Genomic DNA, 12698 nt, shown 5'->3' with positions numbered 1-12698 from the left:
AAAAAATACATTATATCTTTTATGTTTGAAGCCTGAAATGTGGCAAAAGGTCGCAAAGTTCAAGGGGGCGGAATACTTTCGCAAGGCACTGTATGTAGGCATTGCATATTACTTATTTTGATATTCCAATCCACTCAGGTGCTGGAAATAACAGCAGTAGAGAGGCGGGGAGTGTCCTGGGTGGCGAAGCGCACAGGTTTGTGGTTGCAGAGGGCTGATTCTGGAGGAGGATTTCAAAACAAACACCTGTTTATTTTCTCTCCCTGCATTTTTTATTTGTCTTTCCTTTTCACTGTTCACTAATGTTCCGGTGATTCATGTACTGTCACTTCTTTCTTTCTTTCTCTCTCTGTGTGTGAGGACTGAATAAGAGGGCATTGGTACAGTAGAGATGTTCTTCCTGGTGCTCAAGGTTTATTTTTCTGTCTCAAGGTTTATTCTTCTGTCTCAGGTTAACCAGCAATGGGAAAAGAGATGGAGATGGGGACGAGAAAGGGAGGGGGAGAGAGAGGGAGGGGAAGAGAGAGAGCGAGGGGGAAGTGCATTTTCCAGAAGAAAAAATATATAATCTATTTGTATGCCTGCCTGTGCGGTTTTGTTTGTCTATATAAGTGTATTTGTGTTTAATTGTGAATGCATGGGGCTTCATCTTGCGTCCATAAGAAGTGCATTGTGGTTGCACTGTATCATAAAAGTTTGTCTGCATTATGTTTACATTATATTTGTATACATGTAAGTAGACATGAATATGAACTGTAGCTCGTGAGTGGGTGTTAGTCTTGTAACGGTTGTTATTCTTCTATCGTTTCCCTCTTCCCATTAAAAGCAATGTCCTGACTCTCTGTGACCTCTTTCCTTTGTGACAGATGAGTGTGGAGAGTGATGACAAGCGCAGCACACGCTCCAAGGGAATCAGAGGTGAGTTCAGCTCTCACGCCACAAGGAGGAGTTTGTCCTCTTTTCTCTTATTTTACTGCTAAGGCAGATTTCCCGAAAAGGTGCTAGTCCACAGCTTTCCTCTCTAAAAATACGTCTTGTCCAGTAGTGCTGGTCCGCTAGCCATTGTTACCTGGCAGGTCTCAGCTCATGCTGAGTGGACTGATCCGAGAGAGAGAGAGAGAGAGAGAGAGAGAGAGAGAGAGGGGGAGAGAGAGAGAGAGAGAGAGGGGGAGAGAGAGAGAGAGAGAGAGAGAGAGAGAGAGAGAGAGAGAGAGAGAGAGAGAGAGGAGAGAGAGAGAGAGGAAGAGAGAGAGAGGAAGAGAGAGAGAGAGAGCGCACGGTTCACAATGCGTTCAGAACACAGTCAGGGGTCCATCTCCTTCATAGATAGATACCCACCGTACTGAATGATGAAACAGACAGAAACTGACTGCAGAGAAATGCATAGGCCTGACTGTGGGGAGAGAGGGATGCTGACTGAGTGCTCTTTAGGTATCCTCTTACTCTGGGCCTTCTGACACCAGATTAATGCATCTGTAATTGGAGCTGTGACTGTGTTCTGCAGAGTTTTTCTATCCAATAGCGACAATGAGACCTACAATCTGCTCTATTGCTGACACCCTATTGGTTTCTCCTTGAGTAATAAACTGATAGTGGTGTTGACTGAGGACTATGATTCATTGTTTCAATTCAATTCATTCACCTGAAAGAATTGCAGTATTTTTTATGGATTTCTGACATTCACAATTATGATAACTAAACTGCTACAATTAATCATGCTCCATTTTCTGAACCCCTCATATACAGTAATTGGTTCTGATCAGCGCCAAGAAATTTGGCTTATTTAGATATTATTGGATGTGTGTGTGTGTGTGTGAACCTGTTTGTTGTAGGAGTATGTAGATCTTTCTTTCTTCTCCTGATAATACAGTCATGTATATTTCTGTGAAGAGGCCTCTTGATAATGCAGTCATGTATATTTCTGTGAAGAGGCCTCTTGATAATGCAGTCATGTATATTTCTGTGAAGAGGCCTCTTGATAATGCAGTCATGTATATTTCTGTGAAGAGGCCTCTTGATAATGCAGTCATGTATATTTCTGTGAAGAGGCCTCTTGATAATGCAGTCATGTATATTTCTGTGAAGGATGCTCCTGATAATGCAGTCATGTATATTTCTGTGAAGTTGCCTCTTGATAATGCAGTCATGTATATTTCTGTGAAGAGGCCTCTTGATAATGCAGTCATGTATATTTCTGTGAAGGGTCCTCCCGATAATGCAGTCATGTATATTTCTGTGAAGGGTCCTCCTGATAATGCAGTCATGTATATTTCTGTGAAGAGGCCTCTTGATAATGCAGTCATGTATATGTCTGTGAAGAGACCTCTTGATAATGCAGTCATGTATATTTCTGTGAAGAGGCCTCATAATAATGCAGTCATGTATATTTCTGTGAAGGGTCCTCCTGATAATGCAGTCATGTATATTTCTGTGAAGAGGCCTCTTTATAATGCAGTCATGTATATTTCTGTGAAGGGTCCTCCTGATAATGCAGTCATGTAAATTTCTGTGAAGGGTCCTCCTGATAATGCAGTTACGTATATTTCTGTGATGGGTCCTCCTGATAATGCAGTCATGTATATTTCTGTGAAGGATCCTCATGATAATGCAGTCATGTATATTTATGTGAAGGGTCCTCCTGATAATGCAGTCATGTATATTTCTGTGAAGGGTCCTCCCGAGAATGCAGTAATGTATATTTCTGTGAAGAGGCCTCTTGATAATGCAGTCATGTATATTTCTGTGAAGAGGCCTCTTGATAATGCAGTCGTGTATATTTCTGTGAAGGGTCCTCCTGATAATGCAGTCATGTATATTTCTGTGAAGAGGCCTCTTTATAATGCAGTCATGTATATTTCTGTGAAAAGGCCTCTTGATAATGCAGTCGTGTATATTTCTGTGAAGGGTCCTCCTGATAATGCAGTCATGTATATTTATGTGAAGGGTCCTCCTGATAATGCAGTCATGTATATTTATGTGAAGGGTCCTCCTGATAATGCAGTTATGTATATTTCTGTGATGATCCTCCTGATAATGCAGTCATGTATATTTCTGTGAAGGATCCTCCTGATAATGCAGTCATGTACATTTCTGTGAAGGGTCCTCCTGATAATGCAGTCATGTATATGTCTGTGAAGAGGCCTCCTGGGATTCGTATGCATTTGTGCTTTATTGATTGTCGTTCCTTCTGCAGTGCAGCTTTCAGAAAGCTCTTTCACCTTTGTGTTCACAATCATTTATTTCTCCTCTCTTATCGCACCTATAGTTCCTATAGAGCTTGTTGGACAAGAGCTGAGGTAAGAAACACAAGACTGTCTTCTTCTATGTTGCTTGTCTCTCTAGTTTGTATCTCTCTAACAGAAAACATTATACTGAAGCCTTGTTTTGTTTTTTTTTGTCATATTGCACATTTCTGACAAAAATAAAGGACATGTCAGTCATTCAGAGCAGTAATACAGAAAACTTGTCCCCAGGGATAAGAATGATCAGAATACCCATAATCACTCAGTGGATTTTTTATTTTCTTCTGTCAGATGATGCTATCAATATGGTCCATCATTTACTTCATGGTCCAAAGTTTAACCCCTCTAACATACTGAAGTGAAACAGAAACCCTTAGCCTTCACCTTCTTCCTCCACCTCCTCTTCCTCCCCCAATGAGCATGACCTGTATAGGGGGTAATGAACCTCATTAGTCATGACGAACATCGTCTACACTCCCCAGATAGTTTTTCATTCTTTATCATTTGTCTCCCTTCACTTCCCCCCCAAAAAACATTGACGTGTTAGAGAGGCGTCTTCATTTCAAATGCAGCATTTTAATAAGTAAAAGTAATAATATGGATAATTGAAGTAATAAATACGATTGCGGAGAGAAGTTAATGAGAATTGAAATTAGTCGTTCTAAAAGGGTCGTAACAATGTGAATGAAATGTCGCTGCGGCCCTGTAGCTGAGAGGAAATGACAAAAACGTCTGGCGGGATCACTATCACACGAAATGGGAATGGTCAGCTTGATGGGTGACACATTTGTCCTTGGTTAATACCACCTGCATGTCTTTGTGTGTGAGTGTGTGATATTGTGTGTTTGTGTTATCTATGTGTGTGTGAGTGTGTGTGTGTGTTATCTAAGCGAGAGAGTGCATGTATGTGTGTGTGTGCTATGTAGGTGTGAGTGTGTGTGTGTTTTATCTAGGTGTGAGAGTGTGTATGTGTTTTCTAGGTGTGTGTGTGTGTGTGTGTTATCTAGGTGTGAGAGTGCATGTGTGTGTGTGTGTTATCTAGGTGTGAGTGTGTGTGTGTGTTATGTAGGTGTGTGTGTGTGTGTCAGGGATGCTAACTGGTGAAGACCCAAAAAGGTGACCCTTTTATTTAGTTGCACTGAAACATGTAATAAAAAACCTGCTAGGAGGAAATACAGGTTTGAACTAATTAAACAACAAAGAATACGATCTACATGATCAGTCTCTGTGTGTGTGTGAAATAAAAAGTGATTAATGTGAACCGAACTCACAGCTAAAACATGTAAAGACATACATCCAATGTTACTTTTTGCCTAGACTTTACTGCAAATTAAACTCAAGTCTTGAGGAAAAACAATCCACTAATATTGCAGTTTGCCATGACAGCCTTTATAATAGAAAGCTTGTGATCACACACACTTAAATATTGCACTTGGGGGAAAAAAAAAACATCTTAAAGTATAAATAGAATGAAACAAACAGCCATTCTATTTTTGCTCTATTTTAGTGACCACTATATTAGACATCGATCAATTGCACAAGGCTACATGTGTGCAAAAATAACGTTCACTGAGTAAAACACGTGATAATCCCCCCTCACTCACACACACACACACACACGCGCAAGTGTTACTGTCAAAGTTGAACACAACAAAAGCAATATCTTTGGGCTACACTGCACATTATTACGTTGCACACTTTCTGCCTGTGGACATTTGTTGGCATAGCATGAGACCCTTTGTTGGCATAATTGATCTCTTTCAGGCAGAGAGTACACCTGGCATTCCCCTTTTAATCCACTGTATTGAAAAAGTGAGAAAGAGGGAAAGTGTATGGTGTTCTTTTCACCTCTATAGTGGCATCCAGTTTAAACCAGGCCCAGCTCCAGCTACACTCGATCCCTGAATCCACTTGTTTAACAAGCAACGGCTCATTTTCACCTAATTCTCTCATTCTGAAAATTAACCACATACTGTAGAGGGAAAACATCAGTTCATAGATAGTAGTTAGTTCGTTAGCTAGTTAACTAGTTAACATTTCACACAGATTGCCAAGGTCCAGTAAGCAACTAACGTTGTAACTTGAGGAATGGCAAGGAGTCGTATACCAGTTAATACTATAGTGAATTGGTTAGGTTACTAACGTTAGCTCATCTGATGTTGTAACGTTAGCTAGCTAGCTGTCTGACTTTATTAGCCAGCTAATTTTCACATCAAAAACTCAATTATTTGATCAGTTAAGTTGGCTAATGTTGCTCAACATTTCTCTGGCTAGCTAACAGAGAATTCGATCCAGCTAGCAAGATACTGTTAACAATTCTTGTTCCACCACACTTTCTCCCTCACCTCAAACTTTCCAAATGCTAGTTGTTTTTCAGGCTACAACTCATGAAGTACTGCTTCATCACATTCTCAACCCCTGGTCTCCGTGGTCAGGCCTCTCACCGACCTCTCCGTTATCGTTCAGGCGACGCGTTGCTGTAACTGACAAACGGCCTTTCCTACTCTCCCGCTGTCTTTCCAGAGCACGCGCTGATGCTGTAACTAGCACATGGGTTGTCTCTTTTCTCTTCAGTCACGTGCTGCATTTTGTTGTTATGTGAACGATTGGCTGAGCCTTGGATACAGTCAGTATTGCTCCAAATGTGCAGTTCGCTTACAGCCAGTAGTGATCTACACGAATCACATAGGTTACCTATTTTGGATTCAAAACGCTGAAAGGTTTCTAGTTTGCATCCCTGGTGTGTGTGTGTTTGTGTTATCTAGGTGTGTGTGTGTGTGTGTGTGAGGAAGTGTGTGAGGAAGTGTGTGAGGAAGTGTGTGTTTGTTAATTTGTTTTTGGTTTGTTTATCGTTATTTTTATTCATTTTTTTACTACCTTTTAATTCTTTCACTTCAATTATTTTCAATTCTCCAAGGGACAAAATGCGTAAAATCTGTAATGTATCTTTGACTCCATTCAGCTGCCCCACCCCTGGATGCAATGGCTCTGGCCACATCAGTGGGAGATATTCACGACACAGAAGGTAGGGCAGACAACCCCCACCTACTGTACCCCCTCAGCCCCCAGCACCCAGCCCTCAGCCCCCAGCCCCCACCCCCCACCCCGAGCCCCCACCCTTAGCCCTCAGCCCCCAGCCCTCAGCCCCCAGCCCTCAGCCCTCAGCACCCAGCCCTCAGCCCCCAGCCCTCAGCTCCCAGCTCCCAGCCCTCAGCCTTCAGCCCCCAGCCCTTAGCCCCCAGCCCTCAGCCCCCAGCCCTCACCCCTTAGCCCTCAGCCTTTATCCCCCAGATCCCAGCCCTCCTGGGTCTCAGAACAGTCCTGATATGTCCCTGTTTGACACTCTGTCTTACCCAGAGGACCCCTGTAGACCCTGGGCCGCTCACTGGGTTGTGACTACAGCTTATTGGAAAGAATCAGACAAATTGTCTTTATTTACATGTGTATTCATTCAAGAACCAATTTTCTGATGAACTGGGTTTACAGATTCACTCCACTCGCTCTGTTTTCTAGGTGAGGGCTGTGGTTGTAATGTTTGAGTGAGCACAGCACCCTCCTCAGGGCATAGGACACTCTGCATTGCTCCATTATTCATCCTCATGTCATTTTTAACTCACAGTTTTGTTATTGGAATGATTTGAATAATGTTTGTGTAGTTTCATTTAGTTTTGTTATGCATGAAGTTTATATTTTTGGTGCTCATTACTGGAGATGCACCCCTCAGGGTTCTCTCTATAACATTCCACCTCTATCCCTTTCTCTATGTCCCCCCAACACCCCTCTCTCCCTCTCTATCCCTATTCCCCCAACACCCCTGTCCACCCAACACCTCTCCCCCTCTCCCCCCCCCCCCCTCTTCCTCTCCCTCTCTCCCCAACCCCTCTCTCTCTCTCTCTCTCTCTCTCTCTCTCTCTCTCTCTCCCCGACACCCCTCTCTCCCTCCCTCTCTCTCACCAATACCCCTCTCTCCCCCTCTCCCTCACACCCTCTCTCCCTCCCTCTCTCTCCCCAACACCCCTCTCTCCCTCCCTCCCTCTCTCTCCCCAACACCCCTCTCTCCCTCCCTCTCTCTCCCCAACACCCCTCTCTCTCCCTCCCTCTCTCTCCCCATCACCCCTCTCTCCCTCCCTCCCTCTCTCTCCCCAACACCCCTCTCTCCCTCCCTCCCTCTCACGCTCTCTCTCCCCAACACTCCCTTCTCCCTCTCTCCTCAACACTTCTCTCCCCATGCAGTGTGCTGGGCTGCCCCTTGGCCAGGAAGCGACGTCTGGCAGACGCTGAGGCAGAGCAGGACCAGCCGTCCTCTAAAAGAAAGTCCCACCCTCTAAAGCTGGTCATGGACGAGGGCTTCAGCATGGACAGTGATGGGAGCAGCGAAGAGGCAGAGGAGGAGGCCAAAGAGGAGGACGAGAAGGAGGAGAAGACAGAAGAGCTGACCCAGGAACAGCCACAGCACGAAGAAGAAACCGAGGAGGAGCAGGAGGAAAGGCAGGAGAAGGAGACAGAGGAGGGGGAGAACACAGATCAGGAAGAGGAGGAGAACACAGATGCAGCTGATGCAGATGAAGGTATGAACTGTACTCTATAAACACACACCACCGGCGAATCAGAATGAAGGAAGTTATGTGACGCTGTGTGATGACATTAACTGTCACTGATCATTAACCATGACGTCATTCTGATAATGTACAGGAGAGAATGGATGACAGAGAGGATGATGCTCATGACAATGCTGCTGATGGTAATGACGACCAGTTAGTGTCACACTGTTCTCTCCGTTGAACTCACTGATATCTCCCTTGCCTGTCCCACAGAGGAATGTATGATCATTGAGCCGGTATCTAGTAAAACAGCTTGCAAAGCTGAAGAGGGGGAATGGCCTAAGAGAGAGGACTACTCCAGCTACCATCAGATCCTAGCCAACTCTCTACTCCACCTGGGCAGGGTCCCCGACACCACAGAGACCACCTCAAACGAGCCCGTTACCATGGAGACAGAGGAAGATGTCACAGCTGTGAAGCCCTCCGTTGTGGTAGTGGAACACTCAGAGGCGCAGGAGGAAGAGGAGGAGGGACAGGAGGAGGAAGAGGAGGAGCAGCAACCTGCAGAGAAAGAGGAGGAGGAAGAGGAGGAAGAGGATGAGGAAGAGGAAGATGAGGAAGAGGAAGAGGAGGAGGATGAGGAGGAGGAGGGAAGTGTTAAAGTAAGTGAAGAACCTTCTGTTGTAGATAGGGTGGAGGAGGAAGAGGAGGGGGAGGAGGAAGGTGAGATTGAGGAGGCTAGAGAGGCTATGACACAGAGAACCTTTGACCACCCATACTTCACTGGAGACATCCACCAGCAGCAGGACAAGGCTGAGGAAGATGAAGAGGAGGAAGAGTATGAAGAGGAGAGAAGGGAAGCAAAGCACCAGCCACATGAGATACTAGAGGAAGAGGAGGAGGAGGAGGAGGAGGAGGAGGAGGATGAAGATGACATTGAGGAGGTGGACGTGAGAGTGCACCCTGTCTTCCTTCCCACCACCATCACTGCAGCAGCTCAGGGACCAGCCACACAGAGGGAGAGAGAAGAGCACAGGGCCAGGACTACAGAGGATTACATCTCCCACAGGACCAGCCACCTAGAGAACTACAACCCCCACCGGACCAGCCCACTGGAGAACTACAACCCCCACAGAGTCAGCCCCTTACAGCACTACACCTCCCATAAGGCTTCAGCAGCCTCTGACATCATCGAGGTGCGTTCAGAGGATTCGGGTAGGGACTACGATGAAGAAGATGGTGATGAGGAGGAAGAAGATGACAGTTTGTCTCAGAGGTGGACAGATGAGTCAGAGATGTATGATATGACCCGGGGCAACCTGGGGCTTCTGGAGCAGGCCATCGCCCTGAAGGCAGAACAGGTGAAGGGGCCTCGCGACCTCCTCCTCCTCCGTCACCCCGTCGTCACCCCGGAGCACCACCACCGCTACTTCACCATGGACGACCGGCCCAAACACCTGGACACCATGCGCAAGAGCTACTTCAGCAGTAAAGGTAAGGGTGGGAATTCAATCAATCAAAAATGCATTAAATCCCAAAGAGACCATGTACATAGTATCCCACACACATATTGGAATAGATGACCACATATGAACAGACCCACAGATACACATCAGTGAGTCACTCACCACAGAGTTGTGTTGAGAGAGGGAGAGAGAGAGAGAGAGAGAGAGAGATGCTCCATAATGATATTGGTATGTTTTTGTTTAGACCTAGTCGTGTCCTGGCACTGTGCCCATGTGTCTTGCCTCTGACACTAACAGGCCGCTCGCCTAGTGGGGCCGCCTGCCCCCATTCTACTCCCCTGTGGCAATGCTCATGTTCTGCCCAGCACTAATTAGAAGGTGCGTGTCTCATTAGCAGTCAATTTGGAGGCCAATAGAGCATCAGTTTACCTCCACTTTCTTTCTCCCTCCCTCTCTCTAGTGTGAAGATATATAATAGTGAACAGGGCTCCTCAGTGCCCTACTGTATACTAATCTCACAGTAATATTATCACGTATACAGTCTTCTTTTCACTCTTCAATTTGACCAAATGAGTTACCTGCTCCACACAGACAAAGCATCCACAAGTCTATATACAGTACTAGTCAAAAGTTTGGACAAACCTACTTTTTAAAATATATATTTTTTTTACAATTTTCTACATAGTACAATAATAGTGAAGACATCAAGACTATGAAATAGCACATATGGAATTGTGTAGTAACTAAAAAAAGTGTTTAAACAAATCAAAATATATTTTATATTTGAGATTCTTCAAAGTAGACACCCTTTGCCTTAATGGCAGCTATCCACACTATTGGCATTCTCTCAACCAGCTTCATGAGGTGGAATGCATTTCAATTAACAGGTGTGCGTTATTAAAAGTACATTTCTGTAATTTCTTTCCTTCTTAATGCGTTTGAGGCAATCAGTTGTGTTGTGACAAGGTAGGGGTGGTGTACAGAAGATGGCCCTTTTTGGTAAAAGACCAAGTCCGTATTATGGCAAGAACAGTTCAAATAAGCAAAGAGAACCTACAGTCAGTCAATCATTACTTTAAGACATGAAGGTCAGTCAATCCGGAAAATGTCAAGAACTTTGAACGTTTCTCAAGTGCAGTCACAAAAACCATCAAGCGCTGTGATGAAACTGGCTCTCATGAGGACCGCCACAAGAAAAGGAAGACACAGAGTTACCTCTGCTGCAGAGGATAAGTTCATTAGAGTTAACTGCACCTCGTAAATTGCAGCCCAAATAAATGCTTCACAGAGTTCAAATGACAGACACATCTCAACATCAACTGTTCAGAGGAGACTGCATGAATCAGGCCTTCATGGTCGAATTGCTGCCAAGAAACCACTACTAAAGGAAACCAATAAGAAGAGACTTGCTTGAGTGGGTACTTTGAAGAATCTCAAACATAACATATATTTGGATTTGTTTAACACTTTTTTGGCTACTACAGGATTCCATGTGTGTTATTTCATTGTTTTGATATCTTCACTATTATTCTACAATGTAGAAAATAGTAAAAAATAAAGAAAAACCCTTGAATGAGTAGGTTTGTCCAAACTTTTGACTGGTACTGTACATGCCATTTGATAATGTGTGTGATTTTGTATTTTATTTTCTATTTGGCTGACAGACAGTGCTTTCAGGCAGATGGTTAAGCAGTACTATGTTTGTGTATCTTCTAGCTGTCTCTACAGAGGGCAGCAGGCCAGAGAAGAGGGAGATCAAATGCCCCACCCCTGGCTGTGACGGGACTGGTCATGTTACTGGACTCTACCCCCACCACCGCAGCCTGTCTGGCTGTCCTCACAAGGACAGGATCCCTCCTGAGAGTCAGTACCTATACCCTATACCCAATACCCTATACACTATACCCAAAGCCCTATACCCAATATCCTATACCCAACACCCTATACCCAACACCCTATACACTATACCCAAAACCCTATACCCAATATCCTATACCCAACACCCTATACCCTATTCCCAATACCCTATACCCAATACCCAATACCCTATACCCTCTACCCAATACCGTATACCCTATACCCTATACCATATACCAAATACCCTATACCCAGTATCCTGTACCCTATACCCCATACACAATACCCTATTCCAAATACCCAATACCCTATACCCAATACCCAATACCCAGTACCCTGTACTCTATACCCAATACCCAATACCCTCTACAAGTCCCAAAGGCAGAAAGCCATTCTCTATTCTAACTAGAGAACTAGTTAGTAATAATCCCCTGTTGGTGTGTCGCCCTCTCCAGTCCTGGCCATGCATGAGAACGTGCTGAAGTGTCCGACCCCAGGCTGCACCGGACAGGGCCATGTCAACAGCAACCGCAACACCCACCGCAGGTACTCTACAGTGTGTGTGTGTGTGTGTGTGTGTGTGTGTGTGTGTGTGTGTGTGTGTGTGTGTGTGTGTGTGTGTGTGTGTGTGTGTGTGTCTGTGTGTGTCTGTGTGTGTGTGTGTGTGTGTGTTTAGAACCACCAAGACTTCACCTATAGCTGGCCGCCTGGCCAAACTGAGCAATCGGGGGTGAAGGGCCTTGGTCAGGGAGGTGACCAAGAACCCGATGGTCACTCTTACAGAGCTCTAGAGTTCCTCTGTGGAGATGGGAGAACCTTCCAGAAGGACAACCATCTCTTCAGCACTACACCATTCAGGCCTTTAGGGTAGAGTGGCCAGACGAAAGCCAGTCCTCAGTGAAAGGCACATGACAGCCCACTTGGAGAAACAAGATTCTCTGGTCTGATGAAACCAAGATTGAACTCTTTGGTCTGAATGCCAAGCGTCACATCTGGCACCATCCCTATGGTGAAGCATGATGGGGCAGCATCATGTTGTGGGGATGTTTTCCAGCGGTAGGGACTGGGAGACTAGTCAGGATTGAGGGAAAGATGAACAGAGCAAAGTACAGAGAGATCCTTGATCAAAACCTGCTCCAGAGTGCCCAGGACCTCCCATTCAACCTGACAGAGTTTGAGAGAATCTGCAGAGAAAAATGGGAGAAACTCCCCAAATACAGGTGTGCCAAGCTTGTAGCGTCATACCCAATAAGACTTGAGGCTATAATCGCTGCCAAAGGTGCTTGAACAAAGTACTGAGTAAAGGGTCTGAATGCTTATGTACATTTTTATATTTAACACATTTGCAAAAATGTCTAAAAACCTGTTTTTGTTTTGTCATTATGGGATATTGTGTTTAGATTGATGAGGGGGGGAAAATTGTTACTCATTTTAGAATACGGCTGTAACGTAACAAAATGTGGAAAAAGTCAAGGGGTCTGAATACTTTCCGAATGCACTGTATACAAAGTATTAACCCCTCTTGGAATTAAATTGGATTTTTGGGGGGTTTGTATCATTTGAGTAACACAACACGCCTACCACTTGGAAGA

At 44.8% G+C, this 12698-nt stretch overlaps 1 protein-coding gene across 3 annotated transcripts in view; it reads left to right on the top strand.

The window, feature by feature from the left end:
* LOC110492649 (myelin transcription factor 1) overlaps positions 1 to 12698 on the top strand; it is a 52401-nt gene that overhangs the window by 17616 nt on the left and 22087 nt on the right. For 2 of the 3 annotated variants that reach the window (XM_036947691.1, XM_036947692.1), the window contains exons 3-9: positions 867 to 918; positions 3266 to 3296; positions 6205 to 6267; positions 7476 to 7810; positions 8057 to 9277; positions 10966 to 11112; positions 11562 to 11652. In XM_036947691.1, coding sequence (XP_036803586.1) covers positions 867 to 918; positions 3266 to 3296; positions 6205 to 6267; positions 7476 to 7810; positions 8057 to 9277; positions 10966 to 11112; positions 11562 to 11652 — 1940 coding nt within the window. The remainder of the gene's footprint in view (positions 1 to 866; positions 919 to 3265; positions 3297 to 6204; positions 6268 to 7475; positions 7811 to 8056; positions 9278 to 10965; positions 11113 to 11561; positions 11653 to 12698) is intronic. The other variant, XM_036947694.1, reaches the window with a different exon arrangement.

This window comes from Oncorhynchus mykiss, chromosome 16 (genome assembly GCF_013265735.2).
Source record: "Oncorhynchus mykiss isolate Arlee chromosome 16, USDA_OmykA_1.1, whole genome shotgun sequence".
NCBI classification, from domain to species: Eukaryota; Metazoa; Chordata; class Actinopteri; order Salmoniformes; family Salmonidae; genus Oncorhynchus; species Oncorhynchus mykiss.
The sequence above is the reverse complement of the archived record's forward strand: the minus strand, read 5'-3'. Positions and strand labels throughout refer to the sequence as shown.